Genomic DNA, 22868 nt, shown 5'->3' on the forward strand with positions numbered 1-22868 from the left:
TAAAATAGATGACTTTTAAAATTCGGAGGGAGGGGGCCTGGAACTCGAAGGGAGGGAGGGAGGGAGGGAGGAAGGGAGGGACGATGACCCTGGAACTGGGAGGGAGGGAGGGGGAGGACCCTGGAACTGGGAGGGAGGAAAGGAGGGAGGGAGGGGGGACCCTGGAACTCAGTGGGAGGGGGGACCTTGGAACTCAGAGGGAGGGGGGCCTGGAACTGGGAGGGAGGTGGAGGGGGGCATGGGACGGGGGAGGGAGACAGGGGGGGATGGGGTCGAGAGGGGGAAGGGGGTCAAGGGGGACAGGGGGGAGGGGTAGGGGGAGAGGGAGGGGGTTGAGGGGATGGTGGTTGAGGGGGGGACAGGGGGAGGGGGTTGAGGGGGAGGGGAGAATGCACCACCGGTAAAAAAAAACAAATTCAGCACCCCAAATCATTTTGAAAAGTTGGCTCCTATGACTCTCAGCAGCCATTTTGAAGCGGTGCCGGGAACGAGAGGTCTGCGGCAGCGATTGGCAGGAAAGAGGGGGTTCTTTCCTGTCCCGAAAATGGCACTAGACCACCAGGGCATGACGATAACTAGGTACAGGAGGAAAGGGGAGGGAATGTGAATGGAGTCATGTGGGTGGAGGGAGGGAGGGAGCTGTAAAAAAAAGGTGGGTGGGTGGAGGGAGGCTGGAAAAAAAGACTGGAGAGGGGACATACATGGGAGAGAGGGAGGGAATCTGGCTTTCTTGGGGGGGGGGATCAAGGTGACACTGTGGTGCAGGGGTGTGACAGGGGGGCGGAGCATGGGTGTGACAAGGGGGTGGGATGGGGTGTGATAGGGGCGGGGCTGAATTATATTTTGTGTCCTCTTTTTTGTCATGGCAAATATGGTAAACCTAAGCTTACAGAATACTGTATGTTTCACGCATCCTCACCGCATTTAGGTGCCTGCAGTTACAGCAGATCTATGGCTGGTGTTAACTGAGGGAGCCTAGATTTTAGATGTGCTGATGCCGGATTCTGCTAGCATTCTATAATGGAATCCGGCTGCCCAGTTGCTGTTAAAGAATGGGCTCTTACTGCACTGCATTGGGACACCTAAAAGAGGACAGCCACTTATAGAACTGCCCCCTATAGGCCTATATAACCCAAGGTTGAATACATGTCCTTTAGCAATACCTATAATAGAGACTCCTCTATGTTCACAAAGAAGCTGCAGCTCCCAAGGCAATTAAACCATGATGCAACTCAAGCGATTAAATGGAAGTGGCTTCCTTCATCATAAGAGCAATACAAATGCTCTCCTGTCTCCCTGACTCTCACCTATCCACCCCCATGCAGTTAGACTGTCACTGAAATGCTTTGATGTTTCACTCATATATACTGTCATCTACCAACATTTGCTTATTTCCGATTTGACGAAGAAGGGCAACCTTCGAAAGCTAATCAAGAAATGTATTGTTATGTCCAATAAAAAAGGTATCATCTTATTTTCTTTTCCATGTTTTATTTTGTTTTATATCTATTGATTACCTTTAAAAGTGGACTAACATGGCTACCACACCTCTCTCCTTTAAAATGAAATGAAACTGCAAATTCTCAATCTAATAAAAATAATCACTTACCTCCATTCCTAGCAGTTTCAGAGCTTTTGGCTGTTAAAAAAATACACAAGTATTAGTTATTATATTTATCTGTGAAAGTATAAAATCACTGTACTTCAATTAATGTTGAAATTTACTTAAAAGAACAATTATGAGAACAAGTATGACACAAGAACCCCTCTCTTGCTCCGTGTCATAAAATACGAGCATTAAGGGGTCCTTTTACTAAGGTGCACTGAAGAATGGCCTGCGGTAGGATAGAGGCGTGTTTTGGGTGTGCGCAGAATTATTTTTCAGCGCACCTACAAAAAAAATGCCTTTAAAAATTTTTTGCCGAAAATGGACTTGCAGCAAAATGAAAACTGCCGCGCGTCCATTTTGGGTCAGAGACCTTATCGCCAGCCATTGACCTAGCGGTAAAGAGCAGTAACCGGGTGGTAATGACCCATGTGTGCCAAATGCCACTTGGCATGCTTGCATTCTGTGCATCCGAAAATAAAAAATATTTTTCAGACGCTCTTATCGGACGCACGCCAAAAATGAAATTACCGCAAGAGCCATATGGTAGCCGTGTGGTAACTCCATTTTGGCGCGCATTGGGCGCACGTGGACGATTACACAGCTTAGTAAAAGGACCCCTAAGTTCTTCAATTGCCTGTTTTAGGCCCAACTGAGACAAAAATCTTGGATTCTGCACAGGGCTCTATAGGGCCCATTTACTAAGCTGTGTTAGCTGTTAAATTGACACCTTAGCAGTAGTCACAGCTTTAATTGCTAACATGCAAAAGGGTGGAGGATAGGTAGAGAATGCACATTAGCCGAAACACGGTGCCGTGTCGAGTCCATTTATGCAGTAAACTTGTGTTGATATATTTATTTATTTATTTTATTTATTGCATTTGTATCCCACATTATCCCACCTCTTTGCAGGCTCAATGTGGCTTACAATTCGTCATGGATGCTGGAGGTAGAAGAGAACATACAATTGGTTTTACAGAGAGTTTTGGGTTGTGTCATCGTCCACGTGTCTTCTTCTGGAAGTGTCCTGTTGACCACACTACTCCGCCCTTTCAGCATACAGTTAACTGTATGACATTATCTGCCATGTTAATAGTTATCGTGCATTAACTGTGAGGTGGAACCCCTGCCCATTCTCTGTGCATTCTCTACCTATCCTCCACCCTTTTGCATGTTAGCAATTAAAGCTGTGATTTCTGCCCCAGTGCATTTATGTGAACACCATCTTGTGTCCTTTGATCCATATAAAATGTTTGCGAAGTATAGAGTCTCTCAATACTTGCAAATTATGTGTACACCATCTATTTGTCATTTAACTTATATAAATATTTGTATATTATTTTTTATTATTCTTCTTACTGTTATTGGTTTGTTGTCTTTTCTGATTTTAAGATGCCATAAATGTCTTTTTTTAGACTCCTGATGCAGGCACATTAGCCGAAACACGGTGCCTTGTCGAGACCATTTATGCAATAAACTTGTGTTGATATATCATCAATGTCCATATGTCTACTTCAGGAACTATCCTGTTGACCACACTACTCTGCCCTTTCAGCATCCTTTCTCTATAGTGTTCTACATTCCTCCACTTTGCGGTAGTCTTTTGATAATTAACTGTATCACATTGTCTGCCAGTAACAAACTTTATTCTGCATTTACCCCCTAATTCTATAATCTCATGCATCTATTTTTGTGTTTAGCGTGTAAAATTGTGCATGCTGGGTATAGAATATTGCCAGTTATGTGTGGGCTGAATTGTTAAATTAGGTGCTAATTGGTGTGAATATAGAAATGGCTATAACTGTAGGTAATTGGTGATGCTTGGAATTAATTAGCAGTGACATTTGTGACTGCACTTGGCATTCTATAACCTTAGCACATTTAGGGGAGGGGTGGGTCAGGGGTGCGCCTAGCACTTATCCGCACAGGTTAAAGAATACTGTCAGTTAGGCACAAGCATTTAAACCAGCCATTCAGCTAGCATAAGTGCTGATGTCTTGTTATGTGTGAGCTACAGACTTATGCTTACTGCTTACACACATCACTGCCATTATAGAATTCACACTTTACACACACACTTTAGGCAATTAACCTTAGGCAGAGTGTGATCAAAACCACTTTTTTTCAGTTTTGGCCGAAACTGAACCTGTGACCAAATATTGTCGCTTGGCTTTGGCTGAATTTGGCCACTCCTACTCAGTGCTACAGACCATCCCCTTCCTCTCTCTTTGCCTTCCTTCCTTACTTCCCTCCCCTTTGAACCGGAGCAGCCCCCACTCCTTCCTCTCCCTCAAACTAGAGCAGCCCCCATTCCCTCCACTCACAATCAGTGGTGCAGTCGGAGCAAGAGCGATCCCCACTTGGTCTTGCCCATGCCGACTCCATTGTCAAAATGGCTGCCACGACCTTGTCTCTACTCCTCTTAAAAAACAGTTATGGGATGGTTTCAATTTCAAAGTTGCTCCAGCACAGCAGGACACCCCTTCCCTCAGGCTCCTTAATTCTGAATAATTGCCCGAGGCACTCTGATCCTTATCTCCTTTCCTCCTGGCTCATTACCTTAGAAGAGTTGCCTCCTCCCACCCCAGGCTACCTGCTTCCTCCCCATTTCCCCTCCTAATGATATTTCTAAAACACAAAGGATCCCTGCAGCTGCTTTTTCTTTCCACCTTTTCTCTTAATGGGATTTTAAAAAAACCCCAAAAGAACCCAGGGGCTGGAAATAACCCCTCTCCCATAAGAAATGATAATGTCAGCAGGTATGTCATGGAATCCCTTTTTTGGGACAGGAGGGTGACGGAAAATATCAGGTAACTAGCTGTTTATCCTTATTTGGATGATATGAATGTACGGGATGAGTGGGGAGTCAAAAAATATATAATCGGAAAGGAGGGTTCAAAGGTGAAGGAACCGTATGTGACTTTCAAAAACGTTACATGAGAGAGGGAGGTTGACTGTCCAGATTTAGGCCTACTCTTTCAGTGTCTAGATTGACCAGCCACATTAGATAGCTAGAACTGAAAAATGTGCACTAGCCACCCAGCATCATCCCATGCATTAACCCTACTCCCCAGGCTCACCCAAAATTTGACCAGCTAAATTTATCCACCTAATGACATTTAGGAGCCTAGTTATTAATGTGGACTACTGATAGGATGTGTCATTTTACCAGATCTCATTTTATGTAGTGAGACCTAATTACTAATAACTGGGCTTAACAGTAAAATAACACATTTTAATGATAGCCCACGTTGCTAACTTCCTCCCATAGCCAGTAAGCTAGCTTATTTTCCCAAATGTTTTGACAGAACCAGATCATTCCTAATTTATCATCTAGATCTCTTTGAATACTGACTTCTACAAGTCTAGTCTTCTACCATTATTTTACATTGACTTTACTCATTGAACAAAGGGCGCTCATTGCTGGACTGTTGCTTCACTGAACAAGCTGTTTTCAATAACCAGACACCCTTACTTTAAAAGTGATCTGAATAATAGGTCACTGTCCAAATTCCACATTGCATTGCTTATAATGCAGTTAAGTAGTCAAAGAAACCCACGCTCTTACCCGCTTAGGTCCAAACAGATTGTGATAGAGAGTTCGGAATCGTTTTCGGGTATAGTTACAGCGATAAGCTCCTCCCATGAGGTACTCAATCACAAGACCAATGTCAATCAGGCTGATCCTGTAGTCGGGAGGCAGGTTTCCCTGTTAAAAAACAGGCAGGCAGACAAACAAGCAAGACAAAATAACAGAAAGGATAAAACCACTGTGTAAACACTACAACAACAAATGAAATAGTCTTTATTTAATAGCAAAGAAATCAAAATGCAAGGAAACGCATTAGGATATTAGGCTGGTTAATTAATTCACCTTAAAATAGATCCAACCGAAACCTGGATATTCGCGCTTGGAGAGAAGACATAAGTTAAATAAGAAGGTGCAGCAACTGATGACAGTAATAGATGTTATCAATTTCAAAAATGGTAGTAGCCAATTCAACTAGAAAAAAAAATCACTACTGCATAGCAAAGCCACTTACATGAGGATTTATTTTGTTTAAATTGAAGCTTTTTTTTTTCATCCTACCCGCTTATGTATTCTGCATTTTGCAATCTCTTTCTAAGGTCACTTTGGCTTGGCATTTTTAATACGGAGTTTTCTCTTGCCTGTCTTTGGAGACCCAATTTCATTATAGTGACAAAATATGTGATATAATATTCTCTCAGATAAGCCTATATGTCCTGACTAGTTAACCTCATGTAAGTGAAATATACAACCCTAACTTTAATTTGGAATCTTATAGTGCCCATTTTAATAGCAAACATTTCCCCCTTACGGGGCTTCCTGGTTTTCACAGAACAAGGGTGGTTTTTTTTTTCTGGCTTACCTTATTTTATCTCCCTGTGCATCTTCTGTCTCTCAGGACATCTGTTATAAAATAACTTGAAAAATCCATTCTTCTCCTTGCTTATAATAAGCTTCTGACTGTTGTGTTAGACAATGAGATTTAGGGGGTCTTTTAATAAAGATTACCTCAAGTTATCTGCAGTTATCCTATGGGCCCTGCTGCAGATAACTCGAGCTAATCAGTGGGAAGGAAACTCTCACTACTTGTGCTAGAGTTTGCAGTGCAGCTGTGATATATTTTAACCGAGTGAAACTGAGTTGAACATACAGTAAAAACTGTGTGTAGTCGGTGTCCGGAGGGGCCTACAAAAACACCGCAGGTCCCCTCCACTGCCATTTTGGTAGCCTCTACCCTGTGAGTCCCCTGATCAGCTAGATGGATCCATGGGGCTAAAGAACACGTTTTTGTATTTTGTTGGCTCCAGAGGGTGCAAGGATGGGAGACTATCTCCAAGGCCCTACATGACTAGCAACTCAGTGTCCACACTCCACTCCACTCCAGTGTCCACAATGAACTCCACAGCACACACTGGGGAGTAACCGAAACGCCACTTTACTGAACAAACTCAGATAAAACTGTTGATATCAGTACCTTCATTGAAGTAAACTCCTAAACCAGATTTACAGTTCTCTTAAGACATTTTTGTTAGGATTATTTCCATTCTCCCAGTTCCTCTTGTTCTTAATGACTAGACGGTACCTCTCTACCCACACCTCAGCTGTTTGCTCCAGATCTGTACCACTGGCTCCTCACTGAGGGGCTGATGGAGAAAGCAACTGTGGGTTTAGTCGCAGGGTTCCCGTGGGTTGAACGCAGATTGTACGTACCGATGCAGAGATGAATTATGCGCAGATGTTAGCTCATGCAGGAATACGCAGTGCAGGTTGTATTAAAATGTATGCTATCGAGCTAGTCAAGATAGTCTGTGTAATATAGAGAGTACGCCACCTACTTTTGACACATGCACTATGCGAGAAATTTTCCATGATGGTCCAGGATGGTGTGGAAGGTTTTGCAGAGAAGATTTCTTGTCAATTGTTTACATTAAAGTGCTGGTTTTGTTTTATTATGCAAGCGGAAGGAAGCTCGTGCAAGTTTTAAAGGCAGATGGTAAGTAACAAACATGTGCACGTGTCTGAACAAAGCTGAAAAGGAAAGCACACGTCGAAGCCAGTTTTTCTGCTCCTAAATATGAGCCTCTCAAAAATTTCAAGTGCAAACAATTTGTGCAAGCCTCATATTTAGGCTCACAAAAACAAGTGCCAATGTGTGCTGACATGTTTGGTTTTGGTTTGGAAATGTGCACGAGAAGCCGCGCTTATCGCGAATCCTTGTGCACATGCATCCAGCATACTCCCCCCACATTTGCTGCAGGTTTCTTGCACATAAAATTTGCATACAATTAGCTTCTTGCATGCCATGGTATTACGCTCGCAGTAGAAGCCACGCGCCCAGACATCTGCAAACTTTTCTACATCAGGGCCTCATCATACAGATGGCAGGAATTTGTTTCTGAGGAAAAGGCTTCCTCCACAATTGCTCTTGATAGTTCTGGGTCCTTCTGGCGAAGGGTATTCCCATCCCCTTCTTGTCCATGGCTCCTTGACTTGGCCCCTGACTATGTTAGTCCTTAGGAGCCCAGACTCCAAGGGCCCTCAGCTCAGCCTGCTGATTGGTAGGCAGAAAAACGTTAAAAAAAAAAACACTTCCTGCAAAACTTGGACCTAAGGAGCCCCTAACCTTTCCCCTAGGCATATCCCAAATAGGAACTCAACTAGAACAATCCTAGGGCTCTTATCCCTTAGCGCTATAGAAATGATTTATAGTAGTAGTAGTAGTAGTATGTTGCTTCCAGGGCTGTTCTACCCCTGAAAGACAAAATCCAAATACTGTAACAAACTTTATTCAGCATCACTCGTGAATTTGACTTGACACAGGGCCGTGTTTTGACGGAACACAGCCGTCTGCTCCAGGGGTCTTATACTCACAGTTGAAACACAAAAAGAGTCAATGCAGAACAATGAGACTTGTATTTGAAAAACCACTGACTTGCAGTGAATTTCAATCGGACACCGTCGTTATCTTTTGGCAGACTTGACTCATATTTAAGCACAGTGGGGCCGATATTCAGACTGTGGGAGTTAACCTGGCCATTTCCTGTGACCGGCATTGAATATCCGGTTTATTTTTGGCCGCTTAGAAGATACCGGCTATGTTCATATTCAGACTTAGCCGGTTAAATTCTAACTGGCCAAAGATATCCCACATATTCACGTGGCCAAATATAGCCAATAAAGTGGGGAAGAAAATCGGCGGATAGCCAGTTTTGTTGGCTGATACAACCAGCTATCTGCTAACCACTCACCTGTAATGCTCAGCAGGAGATAGCTGGCTACCCCCCACTGAATATCGCCAGATAGCCGGTTATGGGGCATTTAACCGGTCAGGTGTCAATCCTGGCCATTAAGTGCTTTTGAATATTGGGGGGAGTGTGCTTTCACTTTTGCTTTAGGATGGACTACACACGTTTGTTTCTCACTGTCAGCACTTAGAAGCTGCATGGACTTCCTCTGGCTTCCAAAGGAAGACAAAGCTGGCAGTTTAATGTGATAGATTGACAGGAAACCCTCTCCCCAAACCCCTCAACACCGCCCCTGAACTGGCAGTACATTTTCAGCATTACAGACCATCACTTCCTTTGGGCACTGCAGTGCCGTCCTCTAAGCATTGTGAAGGAATACTAACTGACTTCATTTTCATCCATTTAAATGCATTTCAATACAATTTGCGGCAATGTTTAGCACACACGTTTACACCCGTCACCCGCACCCCAGCCTTTGAGCATTCTGCGAACAATAACGTGACTCAAATCAAGCACTAAGTACTTCTTGGTGCTGGCGTTAGTTTTGAACATCTCCCCCCTGGGCACGGAGGACCACAGGTAAAGCAGTCCTAACTAAAGCAAGTTACTTATCCGGGTTCCTCAGTGAATATCAGTGGTACTCAAATAATCTCTAGGTGCTGCCAAAGACCCAGATATCTGGTATTCGTACCCACGGTGGTCAGTGTTTCAAATAACACCGACTGCCACAGGCTCACCATCACCCTGTTAGAAATTTGTTTGGAGAGGAAAAGAGAATACCATAATGGATCGGGTGGTGGGAGGCGGGGCTAGTGGGTGGGAGGCGGGGCTAGTGCTGGGCAGACTTCTACTGTCTGTGCCTGAAAATGGCAGATACAAATCAAAGTCAGGTACACACATAAAGTAGCACATATGAGTTTACCTTGTTGGGCAGACTGGATGGACCGTACAAGTCTTTCTCTGCTGTCATCTACTATGTTACTATGGAGTGCAGAACTATGTGTAGTTCTGGTCATCCCATCTCAAAAAAGATAGAACTAGAAAATGTACAGAGGAGGGTAACCCTCCTCATAAAGAAACTCCAGACAGCCCAAAACACGGCAGCTAGGTTGATCATCGGTAAATCACTTTTCAAATCTGCAGAACCCCTCCAAGAAAAACTGCACTGGCACCCTATCAAAGAACGTATCACCTTCAAAATCTGTACCTTGGTCCACAAGATTATCTGGAGATCATTAAAGACCTACCTATTCAGGAAAGCTAGCGCCAATCCAAAGGAAAATAAGGTAATGTGTAATTAAAATTCTAGTAGCGAATCAGCTGCGATGTTACAGGATTCTCAGTTTTGTGATTACAGTGTAAAGGTGGAATGGACACTGAAAGTGCAAATGGTGTAATTATTGCACAAACAGTGTTAGTGTTATCAAAACATTTAAAACCAGGTAAAAGTTAAAATGAGTTTAAATAGTGTTTAAAATCACATTAGGCATGAGCGAAATCAAAATAAATAATCCACTGACTACAAAGGACTCCTGATCCCAGGCCCCTGTTCACTGTAACCTGCAAATCTATCCACTTACATTTTGCTGAACAACAGGCATTTTTCAAAGCAACAGCATCTTAAATCAAATTATGGCTTTTCAGTTCATTTTCTTATGCATGAAAAAGCAGATCCTGACATAGGTAAAAAGAAAGCACAGAATATATTGGGAGAAAATCCACTAGAGGGCGCTCATTGTCTACTAAATGGACATAACAAATTGCAGATTATACATGAAGCTGCTGAAAGGAAGCAAAGCTCTTTAAAAAACATTTTTTTTTAAGGATTAATGAATAATATTACTAGAAAAATAACTCTTGCATAGGAATGCAAGTATTCGCAGATTGTATAGTTTCCTGTCTTATGCTAAGAGTAAAGAAAAACATGCTACATATTGTGGAAAAAGACCACAATTAAATGGGAAAACAAAGAAACAAGAGAAAATAGTCTCAAGTAAAACAGGAGCAGTGCTGCATGTCCCAGCCCCTCTATGACCAGAGCGAACAGCAATTTCAGAATGCTGCACATGGGTAGGGTTACCATTTTTTTGTCCTCATAAAAAGAGGACACTTGCCCCGCCCCTTTCACGTCCCCTGCCCCCTTCCATGCCCCTGCCACGCCCCTTTCACGCCCTTGCCCCTGACGCATATTCCTTTCCTCCCCAAACCTGAACTTGCACCCATAAGCAAGGGTCCAACCACAATACAAATTATCCCTCCCTGGACACAATGAAAGAGCCTAATACGGGGGGGGGGGGGGGGGGGGGGTGCTCGGCAACCCAAATCTGGCTCCTATGCTTCCACCGCTCACTTGAAGCTTGCATTTCTTAACTACAAATCCCTGCATGCACCCGGGTGAAAGCGGGACTTGGTCAACTTTGACAGGCGAATTTGGGGAAGCAAGAGTTACCAGCCCAACCCCAGAGGGAGACACTCACAGCCCGAACTCGCAGACACCGGCTGTCCACGGGCCTCCTCCATGCTCCAGCAATACCTAGCCCGGAGCGCTGCTGCCAGCTGCCTTGCATCCTGTGGTGAGTCCAGCTCTCGGCGTTTCAAAATGGCCGCCGAGAGTTGAAGTCTTGTGAGGCTGCTTCAACTCTCGGCGGCCATTTTGAAACGCTGAGAGCCGGACTCACAGTATGCAGGGCAGCTAGCAGCAGTGCTCCAGGCAGGGAAGAGGGGGCTCTTTCCTGCCCCGAAGATGAAGAGGTACCTCTAGACCACCAGGGATAGTAGAGTAAGGGGAGGGGAGTCCCGCGCCCGCCAGCCAGCCCGTTTGTCCAGAAATCCGGACAAACGGGCAGGCTGGCCAGATCCATCTGGACGCCCGGACATGTCCTCAAAAACAGGACATGTCCGGGTAAATCCAGACGTATGGTAACCCTACACATGGGGAAATATGTTACTACCCCTTCCACAGACACACAGATGTGGAGCAGCATCCTAACATGGCCCTGATCAGCAGGGGCCTAACCCCATGTGGCAGCATTCCCCCATCTCCCCTACACCAGCAACCCTCCCTGGGGGCAACATCCAGCCTCCTAGACTGACCCCGACAATCCCCCCCCCCGATAGTAAATACCCCCAACCATAGCACCTCTGATAGCAAACCCCTTCTAGGCTCTACACACGTTACCCCCCCTAATGTTTGTAAGTGCCCACCATGTGGTTCCCTCTTCCTAAACAAATCCCCCTCCTGTGGTCTAAACCCCATTAGGAAGACCCTCATCCAGCAGGTCCTTTCACCTCCACTCCTCCAATAGCATCCCGGAGCTTATTGGGGGGGGGGGGGGGGGGGGGGGGGGGGGAGATCTCTGGAATCTAGTCATGTTTGCAAAATAATAATTAAAAACAAACATATGAGTAAACTGTCTGAGAAAACTGCCTGCCTGCCTAACTGCAACTCAGAAATGGGCAAACAACAACAAACTTTGTCTGAACCCAAATAAAACTGAGATTCTTTGGGTACCAAACACAAGTGGACAAATGCCTGACTTCAAAATACCTTTTGGGAAGTATGAACTACCCTTAAAATCATATGTCAGGAATCTTGGGACACTGCTAGAATCATCATTCACTCTGATTCCATAAATTCAAACAACCTTCAAAAATTGTCTCTATCACCTATGGCAGCTACAAAATCTCTCTCCATATATTGACGAGTCTGACCACAGTGGTCCATGCCATGATATCATCATGACTAGACTACTGTAATGTCCCGTATGCCAGCCAAACCAAAAAGAGTTTGTATCAGCTCCTAGTTCAGAATGCTGCAGCATGATTGATAGAAGGCTGCAAGTGGGATGACCACCACACCCTTCCTGCAAAACCTACACTAGCTACCAGTACCTTACAGGGCTAAATTTAAAACTCTATGTTTGATTTTCAAGGCCCTCAGACAAAATGGGCCAGAGAACTTAAAGAATAAGTTAGCCCTTTACTTACATTTACCTCTAAGGTCCTCTCAAGGACCATCACTATCTGTACCCTCATCAAAAGAATTTGTACAATGTGATACCTTCTAGTGAGCCTTCTCTGATCTGTACTATGCGGGGGCTTTTAACTCCCTCCAGGCCTGATCCCTGCCCCTCTGGCTTACGCTCAGCCTCTGCAGCCTGCTAGGTGGCTGAATTGAGTCAGCCTCAACCTCCACCTCAGCAGACTACCACCATCTGCTGAAAGGGGGCTGAACTACATCAGTGAGAGAGTGTTTCCTGTAACTTCCGCAACAGACAGATGGTAACTTCAATAAATCTTCACCACAGTCACTTGTATGAACTCTTATTTAAATCAATCTCAGATTTCTGCGGTTTGGGGGGGAGAGACAGGGAGAACATCTATACCACTTTCTTCACAGGTATATTTACAGGGGATTTTTAGTCAGGGCTATTTACATATGAACAAATCTTCCTGTCCATGCCTATCCTGCCAGCCAGTTGTAACCTTTGGGGTTGTTCTGCTTCTTAACTGAATCATTCCGCTACCACCAGGCACAGTTCCTTATGGCTGTCCTCCTTTTGCAGGTGTACCTCGCAGGGCTAAACCCTGACCTTAAGCAGGCTTCTTCCTGCCCTAAACCCTGCTTATGGGTCGGACCCCCCAATCTGCCCGAAGCTCTGTCTTCTTCACCAGCTATTGTGAGTGTGACAATAGCTTCTTGTCAGACTTGTGAGTTCTTGTACCAAGTAGAGCACTGCTGAGCCCGGTACTCGGACCAGGTTCTGCTTGGCAGCTGGACAACCCCGGGGTTCACCTGCGCTGACTGCCGCTCCCCAGAGGTTGAGCGCCTAGGTGCGGGCGGCCTGCAGGACTTACAGGACGGAGCTGGAAGCGGGGTGATGAATGTATCGGCCAGGCAGGCAGCAGGTCAAGAGAGTAATCCAAGTACAAGCGGCAGTCAGTAGGCAGACGGCAGGCAAGAGAGTAATCCAGGTACAGGGAAGTCAGTAGGCAGGCGGCAGGCAAGAGAGTAATCCAGGTACAAGCGAAAGTCAGTAGGCAGGCGGCAGGCAAGAGAGTAATCCAGGTACAGGCGAAAGTCAGTAGGCAGGCAGCAGGCAGAAGGGTAACAGGTACAGGCAAAGTCAGCAACGAGGGACCAGTAGATAAGAAGCAGACTACAGAGTTAGAAACACCTACCAAAGTAGAAGCCGAAACATGGAGTCCAGGGAGAGCTCAGCTGATAAAGTGCTGGTGTCTGACATCAGCAGGGAGAAGGGGCACAGCCATAGGACAAGAGCAGGGGAAGGAGGAACCGGAAGACCAATAGGATAGAAGCAAGGGAAGCCAGGCAGAGGAAGAGCAGACCCAGGTGGGTGGAAGCAAATCAATCAAAGAGCCTGGAATCCAGGCAGAGAGAGAGAGAGCAGAAACAGGTGCATGGAAGCAAAGCAATTAAGGAGCCTGCAACCACTGCTCTCTGAACAAACCCAGCGAGGACTACACACACATGGCTCAGGCAGTGCCAGTCAAGTGTGCGTGTCAATGGGACCCCGCGCAGCTCTAGGATGCCGCTTGCGTTGAGCTGGGGGACATGACACTGCTCCTTAATTCCAGCCCAAGCATAAGATGGCAGTTCAGGATCCCCCTTCTCCTTCTTCGGGTCACTTGGCAGGGGTTTTCAGGCAACCAAAGACCCGTTCCCACTCTTCTTTTCCCTTTTTTATTTCCTCTAAACTCCTCCCAGAACTGTCACTCTAGAGAAAATAGACACCATTTCTCTGCATTTTATTTCAAAGCGGCTCCCCTTAGGTTGGGCTTCCTCCCACCCAGGGACTCAGTCCCAGTCACTCCCCCGAGACTATCCAGAGGGACTTACTCAGGCTAATAGGGGTTTACATAAAATAAGTCACTACATCATCACAATTAAATAAATATTCAGTTAAGCTATTAAATTGCTGTTAGTATCATCTATGTTTCCTGCAGTTCTCTTCCTGTTTAATCAGATCTCTGGCTGTCCATCACAGCCTGTTCCAAGCTTCTCTGTTTCTCTATGTTGTGATCAACAGTTTAGACAGCCAAAATTTAATGAGCTTCTACTTGGTGTGACTCCTTGTGAGACAATGATATCTTAAATTAGGCAAAGAGAGAGATAAACTCTGAGCATACATCTAACAGCAGTCAAGCCCGGGATATTGTGATGTGCCATTTCTCAAGGGCAAAAAAACAAACTACCTCTCATTAAAATATTATCAAAACAATAGATCTTACTGCCTTCCAACCCCAAGGAATCTTAAGCTTTCATTTTCATTAATTCTCATTATATGTCTCTTTTTTAAGTCATGTTCTCTCTTCTATAGGGGGTGAATACAGAGCCGGCGTTAGGGAGAGGGGGGAAAACAGGGCAGCTGCCCTTGGCCCCACAGTTCAAGGGGACCCCACAGTGGTCTAGGCATCACTTCCCCTTCTACCCACAACAGTCCGTCTCCTCCTCCCTTCCCGATCTTCTTAAAAATTTTACTTCCCTTCTCAGAAGGGCCTCAGCGTGGTAGCCACTCTCACAAGCTGCCTGCGGCTGCCCCAAAGCTTTCCCTCTCTGCCACGATCCACCCCCCCCCCTTGATTAAATTTCCTATTTCCTACTGGGCAAATCGCAGCAGAGAGGGAAGCTTCCAGACAGCTGGAGGCAGCTTGTGAGGATGGTTGCCGTGCTGGGGCTCATCTAAAATGGGAAATAAAAATTTTAAAGAAGATCGCAAGGTGAGGGAAAGGGAGGAAGATGGACTATGGTGGGGAGAAGAGGAAAAGATGCCCAGCGTGCATAGTAGCATTGCAGGTGGGAAGATTGGGAGGATCAGGGATCAGGGCCCCCCTCCTTAATTTCTACCCTGGGCCACACCATGTCTAAAACCAGCCCTGGGTCAATATGTCACATGTGCACTGCTTTCCATTTCTATTAAAGTGAAATTGAAAACACAATGGCATAGAAAGGGTATATAATACATCACAAATGAAAAAAGCTAAGGACTCAATTCTGTAAATGGCACCCAAATTTGGGCACCAAAAAAATGCATGCTAAGCGGTATTCTATAAACAATGCGTAAATCCTAGAAACGGCCCTGACGTGCCCATGCCCCTACCATGGCCAAGCCCCCTTTTCAGATCCGCGTGGAAACATTTACGTGCACATCTTTATAGACTAGCTACTGTAAAGATGAATGCGTCAATTCCAATTATTTCCAATTAGTGCCATTGATAGTACCCAATTATGCTCGTTAAGTGATATACTGCTTACCTTTTCCAGACCAAAGTGGTTTACAGTATAAAATCCATTAAGACCAAGTAAGAAAAAGAACTCCACATGTGCACACTTTTGAGTGCTATATATAGAATTTGGGGAGAGGGGGTGGTTATGTCTACAGGTTTAACTGACTTAAATGGACAGTATAATATCTCTTTGCTTTTAAGTTAATTCCTGCACATTACACTTTTATCTCTCATAAAGAAATGATGTGAACATCTGGTGGACTGTAAATTTCATGACTCTCCCTGTCTAGGGATTTTATTTTTGTGATAACAATTAGTATTATGCAGACAATATTTAATGATTGATGCGTAGTCACTGCTTGTTAATTAAGACCAGTTCTCTACAGACTTTCTTTAAATAGTAGGTATTGAGTGCAAAGAGATAAAGGGGCCTATGGACTAAAGTTTACACAGGGGCATAGCCAGACACCCAATTTTGGGTGGGCCTCGGCCCAAGATTCTGTCCTGTCCCGCAAGTGATTTGGTCTCTCCCTCTCTCGCCTGCATGCCATATGGTCTCTCAAACATCCCCCTTCCCCCCATACCTTTTAAGTAGTAGATTTTCACCGGCAGTGAGCAGCAACTAATACACACGGCTCATGTTGGCCCCACAGTCTTCCCTCTGATGCAACTTCCTGTTTCCACATTGGCGGGAATACATCAGAGGGAAGACTATGGGGCAGATGCAAACAGTATGTATCAGTCGCTGCTCGCTGCAGGTGAAGATCTGCTATTTACAAGGTATGCAGGAGGGACAGTTGTTGGGAGTTTTCAGCTGGTCGGGCTTGAGGATCTCTGCCAGCCACATCATAGGTGTGCTGCTACTTAGTGGGCCTGGGCTCACCTGGGCCCACCCTTGGCTACGCCACTGGTTTACCATGCACATTAAGGGTACCTTTATAACAAGTCACCTAAACTGGGTGTCCACAGAGGCCCCTATCCCCCTCATTCTATAAATGTGCACCCCCCAATTGGCACTTACCCCTAATTCTATAAAAGTTGCTCAAAACTGCACATGCAAATTTGGGCATATAGCCAATTTGTGTGCACAATTTAATTGAATAACAAGTTAATTAGCGCCTGTAATTGGCTTTCTAACAAGCAAATATTGGCACTAATTAGATTTAATGGGCATTTGCATGCATAAATTTAGGTGCGGCATCCGCATCTAAAATTTACACGTGATCTGAAAAAGGGTGTGTGGAAATGGGAGGGTCATGGGCATAACAGGGGTGTTCCTAAAATGAACACATGTTGTTATAGAATAACGGGGATACACGTCTAATGTAGGTGCGCACGTGTACCTCATTTCAGTTGGTGCAAATGGCCGTGCCTAAAGTTAGGCTCAATTCCTGAAAACCTGAGGAACTGGGTTTAATTCCCACTGCTGCTCCTTGTCACTCTGGGCAAGTCACTTAACCCTGCCCTCCATTGCCCCGGGTACAAAATAAGTACCTGTAAAATATGTAAACCGCTTTGATTGTAACCACAGAAATGTGGTATATCAAGTCCTATCCTCTTTCCCTTTCCCTAAACTACACCTAACTAAGTACGGCTTATAGAATAGTGCTTTTTTGGCACCATATATAGAATCTAGCCCTTAGTGCAGAAACTTGCATGCCCAAGTTATAGAATAAAGTCAGTTACATGTGTAACTTTAATAGACAAATTAGATGCTAATTGGCATTAACAATCGATTACTGGATATAATTGGTGTTAATTGGCACCAATTAACAGTTATACACATAACTACCCTTAGTGTAATTAAATTCTGGAATTCGTTGCTGGAGAATGTGGTAAAGGCGGTTAGCTTAGCAGAGTTTTAAAAAAGGTTTGGATGGCTTCCTAAAGGAAAAGTCCATAGACCATTATTAAGTTGGACTTGGGGAAAATCCACTAATTTTGGAATAAGCAGTATAAAATATTTTGTACTTTTTGGGGATCTTGCCAGGTATATTTGTGACCTGAATTGGCCACTGTTGGAAACAGGATGCTGGGCTTGATGGACCTTTGTTCTTTCCCAGTATGGCATTGAACCCTTAACGCCACCCACTGATCTACTGGTAAGGGCTCACGTGCTACACATGCGGTGACCAGTTGGTGTGTGCCAACTGCTGATTACCTCCATAAATGGCACGTGCATGAGGAGATAAATAAATTATGTTTCCCAGCACCAAGGGCACACGGCAAATCCAAAATTACTGACAGGGGGCAAAGTAGCCTAGCGGTAGTATCATTTTGGCACATGGTGTCATCGTGGTAGTGCAGCTCTTAGAGTTTCTGATCGTCTTGGATCTGACAGAAGCCTATCTTCATGTTCCCATCTGGGTGTGTCATCAGCAATTCCTTCGATTTGCGATTCTGGGTCTGCACTTTCAATTTTGTGCACTTCCCTTTGAACTGATGACCATTCCACACACCTTTCCAAAGTGGTGGTGGAGGTGGCTGCTGCTCTGTGGAAGGAATTGATCCTTGTACATCCCTTTCTGGACAACTGGCTGATCCAGGTGAAGTCAGCCTGGGAGAGTGAGTGGTGCAGGTTATGGAGTCTTTACAGTGGGTCATCAATTGATCCAAAAGCAATATGATCTATTCCCAGACCCTGGACTATCCGGGAGACTGCTTTGACACTTGCATTGGCTCGGACAGAAGAGTTTTGCCTGTCGGATTGTTTATTTGTATTGCTAGCTGAATGGAGAAGGGGTCTGGTGGTGTCAAAGCCTATCATTGCTCATTGAATTAAGTAGGCTATTGCTCTGGCTTACTTTCTGACTGGCAGGGTGGTCCCAGATGCCCTTAAAACTCATTATACTAGAGGGCAGACAGTTTCATGGGCAGAGAGTGCTTTGGTACTGCCCCAGGAGATTTTTAGAGTGGAACTCTATTCTTCTCTGAATTCCTTTGCTAGGCGCTACCACACTGAAGTTCTTGCTCTTCAGCACGCAGCCTGTGGGACTTGGATATTGGAGTTGGGGCTCCGGGGTTCCCACTCTTGATGCTCACTGCTTTGTTATTTCCCATCTGTCTAGGCTGGTCTGGAGGGATGCTGAGGAAGGAAAAAATGAGATCTTACCTGCTAATTTGCTTTTCTTTAGTCCCTTCAGACTGGCCTAGACCCTGCCCTTACCTGCTGTGTGGTTAGCTCCACGGGATTTTTGTCAGTGTGCATACTGTAGAGTGTTGCCTTTTTGAAGGACGTGATTCTTTTTGTTAAAACAAGGTTAAGAAAAGGATGATAAGAGACAGACATAGCTCTCTTCGCATAGAGCATACAAGGAACCTATGAGCTATGTTTCTCATACATCTGCACACAACTATGGAATGAATTACCGATTGCCATAAAAACAACACACGACCTGACAACCTTCCGAAAATTATTAAAGACTTACTTATTCATAAAGGCGTACAACAAAGATTCCCCATAACGATTTGACTTCCTAATTATTCCAATTACAACTATTCAGGAACCCTCCTATCTGCTCATCTTAATTATATCCTCATGACTGAATATTATATCTTGTCCTGATATCATTATGTTATGTTATGTTTATCTTTCAATTCACTTCCAATCCAATATGATTTACTTATGCACTCTTATTTGTAACAATTGTAAAATTATTATTCCGTTAATATGTTTGCTATGATATTCTATGTACCCATCTGTATCCATATTCTGAAATTCATATCCTATAATGTGTATATGTTGTTGTAACATTTTGTAAGCCACATTGAGCCTGCAAATAGGTGGGAAAATGTGGGATACAAGTGCAGCAAATAAATAAATAAATAAATAAAATAAAATACACCTCTGTTTCGGCAGTCGGGCTCTTTCCCCCCTCCTGCCGTTTGAGGCAGCTGCTTCCTTGCAGTGCAGCATGCCATGGGTGAGAATGGTTAGGAGTGATTTGTTGCTTCTTTTTCTGTTTGTTAGTTCTTTCTCCTTGTTACATTCATACTGACTCTAGAAGGGTCTGCATAGGTATCTTATAGGCTCCATCACAAGTCTGTAGTTCTCAGCTACATGCTGGTAGGAGTGCAAAACCCATTTATCTAGACTGGTCTGGAGGGACTAAAGGAGAGCAAATTAGCAGATGAAATCTAACCTTGGAGTGGAGGAATGGCTTAGTGGTTAGTGCACCTGTCTTGTAATCCAGAGGTGGCTGGTTCAAACCCCACTGCTGTTCCTTGTGATCTTGGGCAAGTCACTTAACCCTCCATTTCCTCAGGTACCAACTTAGATTATGAGCTCTCCTGGGACAGAGAAATGTCCAGTGTACCTTGAGCTACTACTGAAAAAGGTATGAGCAAAATCTAAATAAATACATTTCTCCTTATGCTAACTCACATTCACAAGGTCTATTTTGCTTCAAAAGGAAAACAAAACATTTCTAAGTACAGAAAAAATGATTTTGTTTGGACTTTATAGTTTGTATTATGAGAGCAGCAGTAAAAAAAAAAGGCTAAAATTTGTAAAATGTTAATAGAGGTTTATATTTTTTGAGGGGGGAGCTATGGGTGTTCAGGACAGAGGATAAGGCATGATGGTTTATAAGACGGAGAACACACATTGGGTAAGGTCATTGGCTCCTATGAGTGTACTGTGTATTGGAGTTCTCATCTATTAAGGAATATGCTGCTCTTCTCTGGCCTCTATTTTACAATTATGGTAGTAATTTTATAAAGCATTTTCCATGTGTAAAACATGTTTTAATACTGTCAATGGGAGCTCTCAGCAAATATTGTGTATAAACAACTTAATATTATACAAATGTATAAAGCCAAAACAGGGGATTATAATACTTTGAAAAAAAATATATATATATATTTATATTTAACTGATGTGATGATTGTTTGGATTTATTTATCAAATATGGTGTGGGTGAACTGACAGTGCAGCACAGCACCAAGGACCCACAATTTTGCAATTCATCATTAACCTGCAAGACACGTCATCAACCAGATACGTACCGTGTTTACACCATATAAAAAACTGTGCTTTGCAGGTTAGATTTTTGTGGCTCCATTTCAGTGTTCACATTTTAATGGTGCAGTGATGGTGAACAAGATTTGCCTCTTTGAATTGTTGAACAAGAGCACTCAATTCTGAGCAATTTATATACAATTCAGTAGAACATTGTTCACAGTTTTAAGTATTTATATACTGCGTAGACATAAGTGGTTTACAGTTTTCATTTTACAGGTAGTGTATCTATCCCTAGTGGGCTCACAGTCTAAGTAGTACATTATACTACTGTTGTACCTGGGCAACAGAGGGTTAAGTGACTTGCCCAAGGTCACACAGAGCTGCAGAGGGAATTGAACCTGGTTCCCCAGGATCTCCACCCACTGCTGACCATTAGGCAGCAGTGGGAATTGAACCCAGTTCCCCATGTCCGCAACCAGCTACACTAACCATTAGGCCACTCCTATATACATTTTCAAAGTAGTAAAAATCCCCTGTTTTGGTTTCATGAATTTGTGGAATATTAAGTTGTTTGTACACAATATTTGCTGAGCGTCAAGTCAAGTCAGTATATACCATCTGAGCGGTTCACAATAACAAAAAGTAATATAGGAAAAAGGAAAGGAACTACAATAATGACAGGACAAAAAAGAGAGGGAGAAGTTGAGAGAGAGAGAGAGAAAACCACACTTCAACCAGTGGTTTCACAAGACTTCCACATAAGTCTCGTGAGGCTGCCGTTGGAAGTCTAGGCAGCCAATTTAAAAAACAGCGACGAGAGGATCAGTGGCAGTGGCCAGGAAAGAGTGGGGATCTTTCCTGCCCCAAAGAAGCCACTAGACCACCAGGGTGCCTTGAAGTATGTGCCAGGAGGGCCCCCTGTGGTTTGGGGGAGGAAAGGCAAAGCTCGGATCTGCATGCTCTTCTGCAGGGACCCTGCAATACCTGGGTCCATCCCCCCAGACCTGGATCCATCCTCACAGGATCCCCAGAGGGGATCCCTGCAGTACCCCCGCTATCCCTGCAGTTCTCTACTCTAGAGCGGTGTTTCCCAAGTCCTGTCCTAGAGTACCCTTGCCAGTCAGGTTTGCAGGATATTCACAATGAATATGCACAAACTTGATTTGCATACACTGCCTCCATTATATGCAAATTTTTCATGCATATTCATTGTGGATATCCTGAAAACCAGACTGGCAAGGGGTACTCCAGTACTGGACTTGGGAAACACTGCTCTAGAGCAGGGACAGTCACTCTAATATATATGTATATCAGTGGTTCTTAAACCTGGTCCTGGAGGCACCCCAGCCAGTCAGATTTTCAGGATACCCACAATGAATATTCAAGAGAGAGATTTGTATGCAGTGGAGGCAGCACATGTAAATCTCTCTCATGAATATTCATTGTGGATCTCCTCAAAACCTGACTGTCAGGGGTGCTTCCAGGATCAGGTTCGGGAATCACTGCTCTATACAATGCCGTGCATGCCTGGTAATGCTTGAAAATTGATTAGTAGTAGTAGTAGTAGTAGTAGGAGGAGTAAACTGTCAGTATGGAGATGTAAGAGCCCACTAGAGCCTATTTATATGAGTGATTGCCTTCATTCAACTAGGCATATAAATTTGGATAACCTCATTATATCTACTTACCAATAATGCCCTGGAAATTACTGGAAGAGGGGTCAATTACACCTAGATGCTAAAATGCTAGTGACCCTACAGATTTAGGAAATTCAGCACCAACAATATATTTAATGGCATGCTGTGGGAACCTAATTCCTAAAAATGTTTACCCTCCCAAGCTGTGGAATTCTCTTTCCCCAGATCTTAGGTTTTCATACGCTTATTTGAAATTTCATAAATTGCTAAAAACTTGGTTATTGGTTAAGTATGTCTCTTAATTGGATTGTATTTCTTTTTCTTCTGTTAACCATCTCAAGGTAATGGTCTGATTACATACAATTATATATTCATATTCATACTGATACATTATACTGAAACATATATGTGTGAGGCCTGGCCTGGACAGCCATTTTGTGTGCATATGAGGCCTGACCAACCAACATGAATTGCACTCAGCTGCATCAAGCTGTTTGTATGTGTAGAAGGCCAAGGACTGCATGCTTACACATCTACCCTGAAACCAGTAGAATCCAGCTTGAAGTTTCTAGCTTGGAAGAACCAAGGAATCATTGAAGAAGGCTCATTGTTTATGTTATTCTAGCCAGATTGGAGACTT

General features: G+C 44.1%; 1 protein-coding gene across 1 annotated transcript in view; it reads right to left on the reverse strand.

The window, feature by feature from the left end:
• The window catches only part of TRPM3 (transient receptor potential cation channel subfamily M member 3), a 714222-nt gene that overhangs the window by 128504 nt on the left and 562850 nt on the right, over positions 1-22868 (reverse strand). Inside the window, exons 13-15 of the mRNA XM_030193857.1 lie at positions 5481-5516; positions 5175-5315; positions 1610-1639 (exon numbers count right to left, since the gene is read on the reverse strand). Of these exons, the coding sequence (XP_030049717.1) occupies positions 1610-1639; positions 5175-5315; positions 5481-5516 (207 nt within the window). The remainder of the gene's footprint in view (positions 1-1609; positions 1640-5174; positions 5316-5480; positions 5517-22868) is intronic.

The sequence above is a fragment of the Microcaecilia unicolor genome, chromosome 2 (genome assembly GCF_901765095.1).
Source record: "Microcaecilia unicolor chromosome 2, aMicUni1.1, whole genome shotgun sequence".
NCBI lineage: Eukaryota > Metazoa > Chordata > Amphibia > Gymnophiona > Siphonopidae > Microcaecilia > Microcaecilia unicolor.